At 37.1% G+C, this 18,730-nt stretch overlaps 1 protein-coding gene across 1 annotated transcript in view; it reads left to right on the forward strand.

The window, feature by feature from the left end:
• The first annotated feature begins 4,213 nt into the window (after positions 1-4,213).
• The window catches only part of plcl2 (phospholipase C like 2), a 38,457-nt gene continuing 23,940 nt past the window's right edge, over positions 4,214-18,730 (forward strand). Inside the window, exons 1-2 of the mRNA XM_010794208.1 lie at positions 4,214-4,541; positions 4,974-5,416. Of these exons, the coding sequence (XP_010792510.1) occupies positions 5,168-5,416 (249 nt within the window). The 5' untranslated portion in view covers positions 4,214-4,541; positions 4,974-5,167. The remainder of the gene's footprint in view (positions 4,542-4,973; positions 5,417-18,730) is intronic.

Below are 18,730 nucleotides of genomic sequence, written 5' to 3' on the forward strand. Positions count from 1 at the left end.
CATGGCTAAAATACATGATCTGTTTGGTATTTTGAAAAAAAAACTTCACAGACATGTTTTACATAGGTGTGGCCCTACAATATATTATTCAAATATACCAACATAGGTCCACTTTAAGTTTGTCATATATGGTACTTTGGCATGAATGTTAAAATGTGCAAAAAATGTCAGCTCAAGCAGAAATATAATTATACTGATAATCCACCCATACTCAAGATAATATGTATCAACTATATCAATCATACACATAATCATAGAATAAAGGCTATTTTAAAATTCAAGGTTTGTTGTTTGTTCTGTTTGATTAAAGTGAAGCATATAAATGTTGCTTTAGTTAATGTCATTCTTCTCTCTATATATCATGCATGTGACAACGTCCAGTGGCAATTTTGTTTATAATTACATCAACAGTGCCAGTACAAAGAGCCTAAGACACACAATGGACAGTGGATGCTAATGCTTCTCCTTGTCTGCTGATTGTGTAAATAGACAATTATTTGGGATCAGAGATCATCAACATGTCAACTTTATAAACTGACAATAACTCAATGTTAAAGCTTGTTGCACTGCCACCAAATGGCCAAAGAAAAGAATACTTCTGCTGATCTGAACTACAGCAATGCTCTAACAAGGATTAGGTTAGTTAGGGCAACCAATGCTGTGGTTATGTTGCTTATTGCCTTATGCAGCAGCCAACAGTAACATCAGGTTAGTTGCTCAGTGAAGCTCAACAGACATTTGACAGTTAGTCGATATGAGTTTGTAGACTCACATTCCCATATCTAATGATATTAAGAAGTCTACATTTTGCACTTTCAAACTACAGCAAAGACATTTCCGGAGCCATAATTACACACACCAATACTGTACATTATGAACATTATCATAAGTGAGACCAAAGATAAGAGATTCTTAATCAAGGGACATGGATTTAAATATCTAAATGTTCCCTTTAATGCCATCTTACATTTTCAAGATTATTCCACCCCCTTGGATGAATTTAAATGTTACAACATTTAAAATGATAAGGGTTTTTGATAAACTGTGCTATTGGCTTTAGTTTATTCAAAAACAACTCTCACACATGCTGATATAATACACATCAATTATGCAGAAATGAAAGTGAGGTAACTATCATCACAGTACTCCAACTTTCACAGCATGTTCGTCTTGTCAAGACTGCAATGTAATTTTCTTTAAATATCAACGTTGAATAAATTAATGTTATTTGTCTCATAGAATCTAGGCTGGCTGACACTAGATCTATGTTCTAAGCCTGGGGTTCAGTTCTTCCTCAATACTTTGCATGATACTGTTGGGTTGATATAGCCAACAGGACTGGAGTAGCAGAAACAGCAAAAAAACAAAAAACATGTGTAACAACATTTGTATTTCTTTCTATGGAATTCAATCAAATAATCAATCAATTTCTATTTATATAGCCAATATCACAAATGTTACATGTGTCTCAGTGGACTTTAAAGTTTATACAGAATATCAATAAGACACCTGTCCTTGGACCCTCACTTCGGACAAGTAGAAACTTTCAAAGAAACCCCACAGTTAATGGGGAAAAATTGAAGAAACCTCAAGGAGGGATCCCTCTCTCAGGACGGACAGACGTGCAATAGATGCCGTGTTTAAATTGAAAATATAATACATTTACATAGGTAGTCCATAAGTTAACTTATTGGGGCCTGAGAAAACAATTACTTTGACATGTTCACAACCAGGTGATATAGGCACAGGTGTCAAAATTAGACAATGCTTAAGGGGGAAAAGGCCAAAACTGTTGGAAGTTTAAAATGTTGCTAAAAATATCAACTTTGGCAGTGATTTTTCCAAAAAGGATATATAGCATTTTAGGAACTTATGCACTTTTCAATAACCAGAACAATCGCCATCACTTGTAGACCAGCAGATGGCTCTGTTGTACAGGTCCCCATTCATCCTGCTTTTGTATCCCAGTTTAGTGTATCTGCCTTCATCTGAACCAGTGGTCTATGAATAACATGCGTTAAATCATGTAGAACAATGTTATGCCTCACCACTCACTCTCTGTGTCTCCTATACAAGAGGCTATATCAAAGGCTATATGAACTACATCGAGGATATGTGTTCTATCCTGTGTGGCTAATACTTCAAAGCCATCTTTAAGAATTGATGCTTGATGTTATAACTCTGCTTGGTCACATAGGTTAATGTGCACAGGCAGTTATTCAGAGAAGGATATTACTCCACCATCGAGGTTGGTTAATCCTCTCAATGCACTGTCTACATAAAGAGGAAGACCTGACACAATGTGAGGGTGTGACCTGACAAAAAAGTCATGTGAGCCGTTCTAAGGGGTAATGGCTGCCCTTGAGAGATGTCATAAGAAGCCTCTGAATAAAGCACATCAAAAAGCAACACTATTAATAATAAAGAAAAGGAGATGATGTACAGCCACACAATGCAGAAAATAAGTTACGTTATATATAAAGCCTTTAATTAGTCGGTATATTGGTTTACCCCCAGGATTTAGTTCCAGAGAGGTCTGCGTTTTAACCCATTGAAAGCTTTCAGTGTAACTTTCACTCTTGTTCTGTTTAGAGCACTTTCATCTTTTTTTTCTGTGATCTGCCTTTTTAGTTTGAACAGCACTACGTTTCCTGGAATTACTAGTGAAAGTAACTCAGCAGTTAGTTTTTTTTGTATATAACTTGTGTCAGTACGTTTTTAATTGAGCATATTCAGAAATGTTTAAAAAATAAACATCTTTTATGCTTTGCAATGTTTTTCTTATTGGATTATTTTATGTTTATTTTATGTCTATTCCTATTCATGTTGAATTTTGTGTTGTTTTTAATGTATTTTCTTGTTGACTTATGTGTTGTCTTTAGGCTAATTTCTTGTTGAAGTTTCTGTTCTTTGGATTTTCTTGTTGACTTGTGTGTTGTTTGTAGCCTATTCAAATGTTGACTTTTTTGTTTTGAAGTTATTCTTTTAGGTTGTGTGCTGTACGAAAATACTCTCTTTTAATGTACGTACAGTATAGACATTTTAAATGCCCACTAACACGCATTGCAAACTATGTTTAACTGTGAATGCTATGGAATTGGTTCATATGCTAAAGCCACCTGTCCCTATACGATCAAAATGTATATTAACAAAGAAACACACACCTATTACCCCAAGGAAAGCGTATGTGCAGATGTGGAAGAAGTACTCAGATGTTGTACTAAGTAAAAGTAGGTAAGTAAAAGTAAAACTACTAGAGTGTAAGAAGTACACAAGTGTTAGCATCAAAATATACTGAAAGTACCAAACTAAAAGTACTCATTGTGCAAATTGGCCCATTTTAGAATAACATTTGATGTATGTTGTTTATAATTATTGATGCATTAAAAGGGTTATCAAAGCTGGTAAAGGTGCACCTAATTTTACCTAATTAATGCTGTAGATAATTTTACTCCAGGTCTAATTAAAGTCTTATTTAAGTGTTTGTATTTCACATAATTTATCCAAATCTGCAAAGTAACTAAAGGTATTAAATAGGCTACATGAAGTAAAAGTACACGACTTAACTGTAATTTGTAGTGGGGTAGAAGTACCAACACATGTAAATACTCAAGTAAAGTACAAGTCCATCAGAATTGTACTCAAGCACAGTACTTGAGTAAATCTACTTAGTTACAATAAATCACCTCTGGCTGGAAGAGAACTCTCTGCTCCATAGTTTCTCTTGGAATAAAACCACATTGTACATTTGACCTTTATATAATCTGTCATATTAATATTCCTTCTGTCATATATGTATGTATATATATATATTTGTATATATAATACCTTGTTAAATTCAACATGTATATGTTCTACTTTCTTGCTTATTTCTAGTCTTTGAATTGTTATGGTATTGTACATTGCCTTGTCTTCTTATGCTGCTGTAACACAAACATTTCCCAAATTGGGATCAATAAAGTACCATCTTATCTTATCTTACTTTACACCACTGCTGTGGTATTGGTTCATATGATGAAGCCACCTGTCCCTATACGATCAAAATGTATATCAATATAATTACACACCACAATGAACGCGTCTGAGGTCTGTGAGGCAAAATGTTGAACCCGGTATCCGGGTTGATTTGTTCTTCAAAAATTAAAGGGGCGTTTCTTGTCTTTAGGCAAAAATAATAATTAGGTTTGATTGACAACACAGCCTGTGTTGACTGTTGCGCGTTCACGAGACATACACAACTTTGTAGACGACTCCCCTGAGCGACGGTTTATAGAGATGTAATGAATTATGCAAAGTGTCGTTTTTCTTTTTAACTGTCGATACTGACTGGCGGGGGAGGGCATTCCTTCCTTCGTTAGCTGAACCGGGCTAACATCATAGGGTTGTTTTGAATGGACTTTTATTTTGGCTTGGAAAACTAACTTCACCGAGCAAGCTAGCCAGGCTTCCTAGCTCCGCACATAGACAGCAATCGGCAGTCTGTCTGTTTGCCCAGTTGCAGCAACAACTTATGAAGACCGTCCTGCCCATGGAGAAACAAGGCAAGTACAAACATATCCGTGTGTTACAATAGGCTAATCGTGAGTTTTGTTGCAGAGTGGACTGACCTATAACTTAACATGCTTTTAGTATTATTTAACTTAACGTTACCGATTGCTGACATACTGAAGAGGCTGGGTTTACAACGGTTAAGGCAAAATCAATGGATCGGTCTGTGAAGTGAACACGGTTGAAGTATGCTACACACGGTAAACTTATAGAAAAATGCAACAAAGCCCGTACACATAGTAAAGCACACGCGTACATCCTGCTGCATTTGCATTGACATCCTTCACTGATTCAAGTTAACATCCGCTTTCAGTGAACACAACATGTGAACGCTTCTCCTTCGTAACGCTGAATTGCTGTTACTATTTTCTGTTACTAATGTCATGCTGCTTAATTATGCTAATCACTGGGGTTTCTCTTTACAGAGCACAGTGCACGGAGCAAGCCCCTCTGTCTGTAGGATCCTGACAGATATGTGCACCGAGAGATGATATGGCAGAAGACTCGCGTGCAAATGTTAAAACAGGGCAATAGGCCAGGCAGGAAATTGGTGTAAAGCTGATACATAAGGCTTTGCTACCCAGCAGCTTGTGTGTCTGTGTGTGTGCTAGAAGTGCCTATGGCGGAGTTTGGGGAGGACGGCTGCCTGCCTCCATTGAATCTTGAGGATACGGCCGTGCCCAGCGACGAAGCAGCTGGGAAGACGCATTGCGAAGTGTCCGTCTTGAATGGAGATTGTGGGATATCAGAAAATATGGTCGGCTCAGGGTCCATCGTCGCACCTGGCAACCAAACCGGGGAAAGCGCCAACACCTCTGTCGGATTGGATGGCAAATCAGAAATACCACGCAGGAGCAGCATTATCAAGGTAAACATTGAAGTTAAAGTCTCCGGGTTTTGTCATTCAATATGGTAAGCTAGCTGGCACATCTACACCGGACATAGGTGTTGGGAGTTACAATTCAAACCCCCTTGCTTTATTATTCATCTCTTTTGTAGCTTCTTTTGCTGCTTGTTATTAACCTCGCCTATTACATGGTTACACGTTACATTTCAGTTAAATAGGTGGTTTTCACAATAGAGGCCGGTCATGTGAACACCAGAAGCACATCCTGTACTTTGTCTTAATATATTGCACAGAAGTATAGCAGAACTTCTCTTTACTGATTTTGAATGCCAGTAATGTAGCTTTGTCTACATGCCTGTAAAGACAACATAAAATGGGATTCTCTTTATAGTTTCCAGAAGGGAAACATTTGCTACAGCAGAGAAGTAATGCAGTGAAATGTATGTCAGAAACAATTGTAAATGCTCAACTCATACAACAAGAAGCATGTGGTTTAAATGGCCATTATTTTAACAATGCAGACGCTAACACAGACATGTTTCACAGATATTTGAACATTATAAAATAAAGATTGCACATGTATTCAAGGTGACTGAGATTAATGAATAGTGTTTTCAAAGAGAGCTCAACAGCAAAGACAGTGAATACCATGCAATAACATTTGCAATATACATACTATATAATATGTATGTATGTATACAGTTCAGCTTGTACAGTACTGCAGCAAATAATGTAGCATGATACTGATACTGACTACTGGTAATACAATATTATGCAGGGCTCCTCAATGTTCTGTATGTTGACTTAACACTTACACAGATTTATTGGTAGGTTCTGCCTAAACATGGTTAGAGTGTTGCATACTGTTAGCATGATATACATACAATAATTAGTAACATAACAACATATCTAAAATGACTATGAAGGAAACTTAGGAAATGAAAGAATATCCCGACAGCCACTCTAGGCTTAACCTGCTCCAGGTGCTGATTCTTGGTGCTCTTCATAACTGCTGAAATGCACACGTTTCAGAGGGATATGCAAATAACCAACACACCTTTTAACAGATTCACATTTTGAGTCTATTTGGATTAGTCTAACTCCAGTCTAAAGCTTTGCACTTTACTTTACCTGTCTCACTGGTGTGAACGTTGGTAGTATTGCTTAAGGGTTTACAAAGATGATGACACTTCCTCGCATTGCATCAATCTACTGTATGTTGAAAGCCTTTGAAACATTTTCTGTAGCTAATGTCAGCAACACCGTACTATACGTTCACAGCCTCTACTGCTGTAGCTGTCATAATGTCAGCCATATAATTGTAAATGAAGACATTTGAAAAAGGTGAAGGGAAGTTGCTTTGTTTGAATAAACAAAGGATTCATTATTTTTTACATTATTAAATTATCTTCACAATAATGGCAGTCTATCCCCACAGAACATTACCGTAGTGTGGACATCCTATCCTGACAGAGATGTCAGAAATGGACGGCTCTTGTTTTGATGTTGTTTGCATTTGGCTTTTAGAGGTCAGTAAATTAGTACCGTAGTCAGGCTCAGGGACTGTATTCCCTCTAGGGCCAGCTACATTAAAATGCATGAGCTGCGTAAGGAATTTCTTGAATAGCACTCAAATAGTATAGTATGGTGTGTTTAAGTGAATTTGGTGGGCTAAATCTTTTACCATGTGCAAATCAATATCATTATTAGGTCTTTGATTTGATGCTTTGGAGAGATTTCCCAGCTTTGGGTACAGTGTCTGGCAGTGGACGGGGTTCAGCTGTGCACCGTATTGTCAGCAGGTATTACTGGCAACACATTCTTGGCACATTGTAGGTGCTGAACTTAGATGTGCCCTCTGCCTGGAGATTGATGGGCTTATGTTGACATTTCTGCCTTATAACGTTCCAAGTAATCTCTCACTACACAAGAAGCTGTCTCAGTTCCCAGCTCATTTGAGTGTGATTTGTTTCAATGATGTGTCCACTTATGTGAGCTATAGATTGTGAAAATGTGAGGAAGCTTATTTGAATAAGACATTTCGATTTTTCTCTCCTTTTTGAGGACATTTTGGATTCCCCTTAAAACCTTTTTTGAAAGAGGAGACAACGAAAGGCTTCTTTATAAAACCTTTCATAGTTTATCATGGTTGTCTAGTGCCAGGGTATCCATGCAGGCAAGAACTCATTTTAAAATGCCCGATGATTTAAATTTAATAAGTGCCATATCGCACGACAATCAAAGCCTTTATGACAGGACATTAGAAAAAAGGGAAGTGCACGTCAAGTCAGCGTTAAAAGATTTTCTGGCGTTTCTTTAGCAACACAGCACACGGACGGATAAACAGCAAGTGAGTCACAGCAGAGACTTCCAATTGGTTGAAGCCATAAATTAATGTCATGTTAAGTTAACGCTAAGAGAACATTGACTGTTACCAAGGTTTGGTTTGATGCAGGAAGGGCAATTCTTAGTCAAGACAGAAAACTTATTTAATAAAGTTGCTATTATTTAATAAAGTTGCTATGCTACAGTACATAAACACTAACAAACCAAAATGTTAGAGATCATATTTGGAAAAGACTGACTTGATGTTGATTTCTAATTCACTGATGTTTGTTCCTTGTTACATAACAACACTGTATTAATAATGTGGACATTGAAAAGTGATGTTAAAAATGTAAGATACATGAGTAAATGTCGCTTTAGATAGATAGATAGATAGATGGATAGATACTTTATCGATCCCAAATTGGTAAATTATTTAATAGATGGAGAAGGTAAACATAGGATGCCATTATCACTTATTTTGTAATGTAACTCAGAAATTCCTTTCTGAGGCTATCAGGGAAATTAAGTATGCAGCAAGCCTTGCCCTTGTCTGCATGCCAATATGTCCTTCAAGGCAGTTGTTTATACTTTTGAAAGCCATGAGTGATTGAATGTTGCACTGAGAAGGGGGATGTGAAGGGGTGGACCAGTGTTAACAAGGCAGCGTGTTTCACACTGTCAGTCAGCAGCGCCCTCAGTTCTTGTTGAACTGCTTCTCAAAAAGATGGGAGGATGTGGTCGGGACAAAACCAACCACATTCTCATTGTAACAGCTTTAATAACAGTGCACATTAACCTGGCTTCAGTCAAGGTGTTTGTTGAACATATTTCGTGGTGGGGGTGTGTAGGACTATGTTTTGTACTGAGTGGGTACAAGCTAATGGCACATCGAAACTCGCATGTGGAGACGTTTCCACGGAAATACTATGTGCACTGTTGCAAAATACCACTTTTGCAGATCTCTAAATGTGATGGTTGCTGAATAGGGAACTTAATGTGATACTCCACCCAAAATCTGCACACACCCTACCAAACCTTCTTACTTGGAATATTTCGAACCCTTGTTATTTTAAATATATCACCAAATTCACTGTGTCTTTACTTTGGCAAAGTAATGACTTTTTCGGACATGCTGAGCCTATGGATAACAATAGAAAATGTTGCAGAACTGAGTAATAAGCACTTTAAGTGTTTACTTATTTTAAACTCTGTCTTCACCATTTAATTGTAACCATGTTGTAAGTGGGTGTCCAGTGGCAGGAAAAATAATGAGCCAACGGATACATTTCTTCCCACTTTAGGTCTCACCTCAGATCCTTTTGAAGAAAGAGGATATTTTCATTGCTTGGTAAATAACACTTGTTTCACAGCTTGAGTCGCAGAGGGAAACAAACTGACTTTGTGATATCACCCTGTTAAAAGAAAAATAACAATATGGTGTTAATTATGGTGGACCAGCAGTGCTGCAAATCCAAGACAAGTTTCTCCTTGGGAATCATTATATTGTATCCTATCATTCAGTCAGGCTCAGTAACTGTTCAGCTCGCAAAGTGTGATTTTGTGAGTTTTAAAATCATTGCAGAATTATTAAGATGAGCTTGATTTGTGCTATCTGGAAGACGGTAGTAGTAGTAGTAGCCTTTTATCTGTTAAGGTTAGACCGAGTTTGTATTTTAAGTCAAATTCAACCTTTTTAATTAAAAAGAGAGGAACCCATGTTCTGCTGATGAGGAGCAAAGCTATATTAAAACTCATTGTGTATTTGTTACAAGCAATAACCGAATTGTTAGTTATTTTGGTAACTTTGCCATGAAGAAACATTGACATTCCAACTCTTCCCGATTATAAACAATTTTGTACATTCTATGTCATATTTTTCGAAATCTTGCGTTGTGGTAAAAATAATGACTTTCCTTTATATGCTACCGTACATTCATCCATGTAAGTACCTACCCATTGCATGTCTTGTTTTTATAGAATCAAATAGACGATTAAAGCAAGGAAAATCAATTATAAGGCAGTGCAGCTTCAAACTGAAACTTCATAGCACTCAGACTTAGCGTCTCCATTCAGCAAAAATGTGCACTGCACATTGTCTTTTATGGAAGTGAGTGGCATTTAGAAAATGGTAATGGAAATGTTGATATAGCCAAGCATTGTCATATTAATTATTCATAATGCCACACTAGAAACTGCCACTTAAGCATAATGATGGACTTCTCAACCACCATTTATCCTAAATATGCCAACCACACATGGTTGTTTAACCAAAACTATCTTTGAGCAATAAAGCGTGTATGCTTGTGTGTAATCAAGTTGCCCAACCCAATACCACCACTGCAGTTGATGTGGTTATTTATTATAGATATTTTGACAGCCATCTGTGATGCGGGGTCCTTCTGATGTCTCAGGTTCTCTCTTCTTGGCTACATGTGTTCAAGGTGGTTCAGTGATCAGCCGCTTACATGACTAACTGCTTATTCAGTCAGTGATTTATTGCTGCTTGCCTCACCCAGGTATTTCAAGGGTAGCTCAAATGACTTGGCAGTGATTACAGTGCTGCTGCATTAATGGGAGAAGGTGGCTCTATGTCTTTTCAAAATAAGTTTAATTAAGATTTTTTTTGTAATAAAAAGAAAAAAACTTTCCTCATCATAAATCTAAATCAAGGCTGCGACTGATATGTCGATACAAGATATTTATAAACCTATAAATGCAAGTTGTAATGTAACTCCTCAAATGCATGTTTATTACAAATACTGCTGTCACATGAAATTGATAGAATTGAATGTCCTTCTTGGAATGGTTCAAGGAAACCCAGTATTTGCTTTTGAAGCTCTATGGATCTTACATTTTTCTTATGCAACTGTTTAAAAGTGCTGATGCACACGACTATACAGTAAGTGTGTTGGTATGGCTTACATTGATGGTAACTGCTGCAGACTCGAGCAGCAACTTGTAGTGAATACTATCCCCAACCCTGTTTACTGTACCTTTTCTCTTTTTGTAATTAAACAGTTTTTATTTTGTTGACACAAACTGAAGTCACGCAAAAGTCGAGTTCTGTTTGCAAGTAATGTGCTAGAAAGTAACTGCAACTAAATTGGAGCTGTAACCATAATGTATCATTACATTTAAATTGTTATTGAGTTAGCATAATAACACACATTAACTGAGGCACTGTCAGCAAAGCAAGACTGTGCCTCAGCATTGTCTTGCATCTCTTTTTAACTTGAAGAGGCTCCTAGAATCAATCAGCAAAGCTGTTTTGTAACTGTTGGCTGGGAACATCGAATGAAATTGGCAGCTAATATATACATTTTACTCACAGTGTAGGCAGAACTTGAAATGCCTGCCAGTGTTCTGAAACGGTCTCACCATGGTTGCCTTCTTCAGATTCTGAGCTGATGCACTTCACTCTCTCCTCCGTGAGTCTGAACTGTGACAATTTTGCTCATTGCCCAGTTAAGATCTGATCTGAATGTGACTTCAATCATTCTCAGCAATTGCAGTGTAATTTGTAAATGCATTAAAGTCTGACCGGATTGAATCATTTATTAGTGCACAGTGTGCTTTAGCGCTGTTACAGTGCACCTATCAATAACTGGGTAAACAGTTCCTATTTATGTTTATTGAAGTTCAGTTTGATTGATTTTGTGTTTCTGATTGTTGTCTAAAAGTGCTTTGCAGGCTGTGTCAATTAGAAGATATGTTTTGTGAATGAGACAAAGACCTTTGTTTTTTTTCCCCTTTCAATCTGAGAGCAGATAAATACACTAATCTGGAAGTGTACAATTTCTCAAAGACTAGATTTTCAAAGTGTATTGTGTTAAATTCAAAGAAATTTCACAGAGTTTTTCTATGGTCCATGCTTCACACTTTCTCAAAGTTAAATGAAAATCCTTCAACTATTTTTCTGTAATCTTTCTACAGAAAGACAAACAGACCGACAGACAAACAGAGACAAACATGACCTCTTAGTAATTAACATGCTTGTGAAAACGTCGCATAAGAGGCCACTTGTCTGGGTCTGGGTAACTGTTATGCAATTCCATAGATAGCCCAGGCTGTCCTCATATTAACAAACACTGTCGGGCTTTATGCTTTTTCAGGCATATGACACAGTCTGCAACTTAAGAGATGCATCACCCCTTTGGAAATGTTCTGTTTAATATTGCTTTTTGGACCAATTGATTTATCTAACTGTGGATAATGGGTCAATCATGACTTGATTGAAACATGTATCTCCCTCCCAAATCCTAGAGCCAAAAAAATTAGTTCTGATGATGTCAATGTCGGAATAGCTCTGTAGAGAAAATGATGGTCCTAAGGTGATTCTTCTCTGGGTAATTGTGTAGTTAATTTTCCAAGCTTAAATACTGCCATAGAAATGCCAAAGTTATAATTTTTCCTCTCACTTAAGTCTTTGGTCTTTCTAGCTTTAGGAAGTGTTATTTAGAGGTCAGACAATCCAGCGACTGAAGGCAGCTATTTTTTTGATGCAGCTGTACTACTAACGGCCAACTCCCAGTTGAAGCTTTTTAGAAGCTTTTTAGAAGCTTTTTTGACGTCTACAGAACAGATACACTTCCATTCTATTACATGAATCAATCCTCACTGCCTCCGTCCCACGGAGACTCCCATGGTTTTTTTAAGCTTATGGTTTAGTTTGTCGTGTTAAGTGAAGCAGTATCTGCCTAAACAGCTGTTTAAATCCCAAAAATGTCCAGCTGTGTTTTAAACGCATTAACCAAGTGTTCATTGATGGATAGAGACTCCCTGTGAGCGTGTCTGTTTCATTACAGGCATATACTTTTAACAAATTGATTCAATACAAAATAACACAGACCTACATTTTATAAATGTCTTCCCTTGGAACTGACTTGAAAGGTATTTTGATTCAGTTAACTTTTCCTGCCTTACTTCTCATTTCTAGTTGGGTTTCCTCCGAAAACCTAAAAAGTGATGAGTCCATTTGTCCGTTATATGAATCTACATCAAGCAAACTCAAATGTAACAAATGGTCTGAACAACAATTACCATTCTAATTACACAAGAGGATAAATGCAACCTGTATAAATAATAAAAGTAAGAGAAAAAAAGATAGATCCAGTTAATAAGCCAAAACCAAAACAATATAAAGTCAAAACCTGAAGGGAAAACATCATAAGAGGTCTCTTCATTGAAGTCTATTAACCAATGACTTTAAGTCACAACCACTATGTACCACAAATAGACCCGTCACTTTCATTTCAGTTTGTTCCGGAAATGGTAGAGCTTTAAAATGTGAGTCCCAGGGTAGTAACCTACTTCACACTTCATTTGGCCAACAACTGACCTCATACGGAGCAGAACAGAAGCAGCTGAGCATTCACCAGGTTTAAGCTCCAGCTGGATTTGTCTGCATTGCAGACAGAGACCAAAGAGTCTCCGTCTGCATTGCAGACAGAGACCAAAGAGTCTCCGTCTGCATTGCAGACAGAGACCAAAGAGTCTCCATATTACATTACATGTCATTTGTTAGACGCTTTTATCCAAAGTGACTTACATACATTCAGTACTGTGGACAATCCCCACAGGAGCAATTTGGGGTGAAGTGTCTTGCCCATGGGACTCGAACTTGCTACCCCCTTATTCGAAGTCCAGCACACAATCCACTGAGCTACAGCCTCCCCATATGCTTATTTTAATCAAACACTGATCTTTTAACTGGAATATAAGTATCAGTATTTTGACTGCTGTTATGTTACTATTATCCTCACTGCATGAAAAATATCCCATCCCAGTTCATAAAATGACTTTTAAAGTACACTAATTCAACATAAATAAAATCAAACAATAAAAGTTAATGCAAGAGATTAAAATAGGTTTGCAATTATTTTTTTCTTTTGCAGTTTAGTGGTGTTACCGATGTTGCAGTGTGTGCAAAGCGACTGTCACTCAACATTTTTTAACAGTTTACACAACAGAATGTGACCCTTGTCTCATACATGTATCTGCATACCATTTTCCTCAGAACAAGCTTTCAAAACATTTATTTCCTCTTCCTGTCACTATTTTTTTATTTCTTTTTTTTCCACTTATGACTCATTTTCTTCTAGTTGTAGTTGTTCCCCCAAAGCTCTTCCTGTCACTGTGTTACCCTGCCTCTTTTTTCACACACATTCAATGTATTTTCATCTCTGCCTCCTCGGCCTGTTGAACACATAAGGTTGTGTTAAACGTTATTTTGTGTAATGATGATGCAACTAGGGAAACAAATGAGTAGCTTGTGTTTGATCACATGGATCTACCTGCATATTAATTTGAAGCTGATAGTTATGATGAACAAATGAAAGGCATAGTTTGATTTAACATTGGAGGCCAAATACTTCATTCATATTTATTCTAATACACAAAGATAAATAATATGTTTAAAGTGCTGGAGACACATTGTAACATGTTGGCTAGCTTTTAAATCAAGATGGCTCAATAATATAGCCAAATGTTTTATTTTGGCTTATGTTACTGTAAGGTTCTGACTGTTTTATGCATTAACCTTGGTTAAGCATTTACTTTTTCAAACAAAATACAAGTACATTCATTTAAATCCATTTAATATGATTTGTCAAAAATGCAATTAAGCCTGACCCCAAATCTGCTGTGTGATTTTAACAATACAAGATGACGTAGTTTGACTAATTGTGGTATCCTTTATTTGTATTATTAAGTAAAGGTGTTGGTTAACCATCAACAACTGTATCAGTATGAAAAGCTTATCAAGTATGCTGCTGTTTCTGTCATTGTAAAATATGCATTAAGGGTTTAATGTATGAGAACATTTTCAGGCCAACAGATTTCTAATGGTGACCAGCTTTGTCAGTCCTTTTGTGTTTCTTAGGTTGGACTATGAGTCCTAAAAAAAGGTACACATCCCACTGTTAGAGCTGTGGGATATGTATGAGCTGCTTAGGTAACCATGCTGTTGCCTCAGCTTGCTCGGTGGGTAGTGGAGGAGACTTTCATGCAGTCTTGGGTCTAATCCAGAGTTATCCAGAGAAAATGATTCAGCATCTGACTCTTCATATCAGGCCTGAGTGTTTAGTTTATGCAACAGGATATGGTAAATCCAATGTTTGTTTCCTATTCCAAAAATAACATTGTGCACAGGATGCGAAGATTTGCCTTGCAGAATAGTTTTATAACATGGATGTTGCATACCAATCCAACATGCCTGAATTATTGATCATTAAATAGGACCTGGAGTGTTCAGAAACACCATTTGTGCCAGTACAAACAATTTCAATGTATGTTAGGCTAACAATAGCTTCTACCAGCAAGATTGCCTTATTAAATCTGCATTCTAATTAAATTATTCTCATTGAATAGATTCAGGTTATGGTGAACTGAAGCCAATGCTGATCTGTAGGTGAACGTTTCTTTATGTTGGGGATGTAGAACAGTGGAGCAGAGAGTAATGGGTCCCTTTGTTATCTTCTCAGTTGTACAGGAAATCCATAACTGCTCACTGAGCCAGAAAGAATATGGGATTCAGTCCATTAGGGAATTCAGAGTCCTATGGGATCTGTGAGCAGTTGGACACACTTTGTCATACTAACTCTCTTCTCTTGCTGTTGCATTGTCTCTTCTTTTGTTTTCTTCTCTCTGACTCACCTTCTGTCTCATGTACTCATTCTATCACCCCAAAACCAAGAATATTTAGAAATGGTATAAGGGCATAAATGTCATATCCCTTGTAAGGGTTAACCTAATGTGAAAAGCATTGTTATTATCTCTTTACTAAGAAATAGCTAAAAAACATCCTATATTTTTTAAGTTCTTTTTCACAATATTCTGGGTTTTCTTTTCTGAATGTAACTAAAAAGAAACTAGGGAATGAAAAAACCACAGTCAACAACCTTAAGAAAGACGTTAGAAATGTTTCCCCAAACATTGTATAAAACAAAATACAGTTTCACAGGTTTCAAAGAAGTGATGAATAACAACACTGCTTCAGTGTGTTTTAAATTCATTGTTAACACAATGGTGGTCACACATCAAGTGGGAATTGGATAAAATGATTTAGGAATATCAGTGATTTTATCTCTACTTACCGGTGCTGTAATTTCTGGTTTAAGAAATTAACTTTTCAGCTCTCGCTTTTTGTCTGGAATATTCAAGGTGGAAACTTTGCAGGAGAATTAAATAACAAGTATGGAACTTAAGTGAACATAATTGGAATAAAAGAGAAATAAAGTATGGTTACAATTAAATTAAATAGGCTAATGAACAAGTATCGCGTTTTATTTCCGCCTAGGAAGTTCACTAGCTTAAAGGTACACTTTTATATTTACATTGAGATCAGAGCTTATCTTTCCTTGCAAAGTTCCTGACCCTTTGCCAGGAAGTTCCATAAATCATTGAAAACAATCAGTCCTAACATTGCTAGAATCTCTATTGAGGCTGTGCTGCTGACATTACTTGGTATTTCTTTTATGATCCTGTGCTATGGACTTACTAATACAAAGCATCTTGATCATGTTTCGCTTTAAAGATGTAGTTTATTGTTGGATATCAAGAAACAGAGATGAACAGAGATTTGTGATATTTATGTCGGGAAGAATTTGTAGGCCTAACCTTTAAACCAAATATCTGATCAAACTAAAAATAGACACACGAATGATTGGGATCGCATCTTTTAAGGAACCATTTAATGAATAATAAAACACACAACAAAAGAAGAACACCCTGGACTGTCTGGCTTCCTCCAGAGACTGAAAGGAACTATTGCATAAGAAACATGTCCTAAGGAAATAATAACACATGCTAACAGCGATGGGTGTGGACAGCATTGTTTTCTAGTTTGGGTTAAGGAAGCAAAGGGAAATCCTGAGGCAGATGCCTGGCATGGTGGCCCTTGTAATAAATACAGCAGGAAAGAGACTATCAGTGAGCTAACATATGTTCACATTCTTCCACAGATCATAAGGATTGTCTGCAGTCACGCATTAACGTATTAAGCTTCCCTTTTTCATAATGAACTCTCTTAAAGCATCAGACTGTGTAAAAGAATGTTATGAATATGTTTACATCTGACTGAAGATTCTACCAATCAGAGTAAATTTGCCGGTCTGTGTGTTTTGCAATTCTACAACACACAGATGGGATTTATTATGATTAATTATTTTAGAAAAGTCATTACATAATATTGTATGGTGTTCTGTAATATAAGTGTTGCCCATTGACAGGCTTCCCTGAATCTGTTCTATAAGATGTGTGTATTATTTTACTTTATTCTATTTGAAATATTATTTATGTTGGGGAGGGCTTTGTATTATTTTATGCCACCTACTATGATGTCTTATTGTGTAAACAAATAAACCATCTGAGGTTGGTCTGCGAAGTCAGCAGCAGAATGCACTTTGGGTCTGTACAAATTATATTATCCTACATCTTGTCCAATTGCAAACACGTTATACATGATCTAGCTCAGCTAATCCCTGTGTGTGCGTGTGTGTGTCTAACAGCAACTGCTGAGCCATGGTAGTTTGGGACAATAGGGTAAACAGTAAGCAGACACGCAAGAGACATAAACTATCTAATAATAACAATTTCAATTTTCATAGCGCCTTTCAAGAAACCCAAGGATGCTTTACAAGGGAGATAAATTAACAAAAAAACAAAATAATAATAATCACACAGATACACAGGTTGAAAAAACAGGTTGCTGGGTACTATTGTGATTAAACTGCTTTAAAAGGTTAAAAACGCTGGTCCTGTGAAAAATGACAGCTGCACTGTCACATCAGTAGGAGTTGTCACATTTCTTATTAACATTTATAGCTAAAAGGGGAAAGAACATGGAGGAAGATGGTGAAATGTTAGATGGATGTGTGATAGCTTCAATGTGCATTTATAGACATGAAGATAAAGACACATCAATCTCAGAGTACTGGTTCTTTCAGTATGTGATGTACACACATCTCACTTTGATTACAGTACATAAGAGGTTGGCATGGTTTTGTGGTTTCATCAACACCCACAGGAAATCAGAATCAGAAACGGGTTTATTGCCAGGTAGGTTCTCACATACAGTACGAGGAATTTGACTTGATGTCATGGTGCATACATAAAATATAAAACAAAGATTCTCCATATAAAACAAGAAATCTAATATAAAACAACAAATCTTTAAGGACATTGTAATAAAATATTACAGTGAAATGTAAGATAAAGGGGTTTATACTTGAGTGTAGAACAAGGAATCCTTCACTTGACAACCTTATATATTTGACAAACTGATGCACTGCTTTGTAAGTAGTACCATAAAACTCAAACATGATGAGTAGCATGGTTTTGAGTTCCACTCGTGCTAATATTCATTTGTGAACTGAAATTATCAAAATATTAAATGATGTCCGGAACAGGTTGCAGCCAAATAGCAGGGTTCATGAAAACAAATCTGAAATGTGGATGCTGTAGAAAAGATGACTGGATTTGTGAGGGCAAAACTCCCCTGAGGGAGGTTTTCTGTTGTATCTCCATAATGTACTTTGATAGGTACCTTAAGGCTGCATCTACACGGAGGACGAACCGAATTCGATATAAAAAAAGTCTTCAGTCCACACGGTATCGGCTCAATAAACATGTCCGTCCACACGAGACCGCTGGAGACGCTGTAGTACATATGCCGGGCCTGTAAGTGGCGCTGTACTTCCGCCACCAAATACACCAAAAGCAGGGGTTATGGCGTATAGGGCGTACACACGGAGCCGTTTGGCCCCCCAGAGTGTTATGTCCGCAGACCTACCCACCTAGGGACCTGTTATCGTTTGAGGGTTCCGTTACGGCCTCGTGTGGACGAACTGTCCATCCATACGATAGAGAACTGTAACAGATACAATCTGTTTCGTGTCCGTGTGGACGGGGCCTAAGTCACCTTACATATTTGTTGCTGTGATTCTGCTCAGGAACTGTTTAGAGGAAACAAAGAGGGACCTGGAAGGAGGAATACTGTTTCTGGCTAAT

This window comes from Notothenia coriiceps, unplaced genomic scaffold (assembly GCF_000735185.1).
Source record: "Notothenia coriiceps isolate Sejong01 unplaced genomic scaffold, NC01 NC01_scaffold00037244, whole genome shotgun sequence".
NCBI classification, from domain to species: Eukaryota; Metazoa; Chordata; class Actinopteri; order Perciformes; family Nototheniidae; genus Notothenia; species Notothenia coriiceps.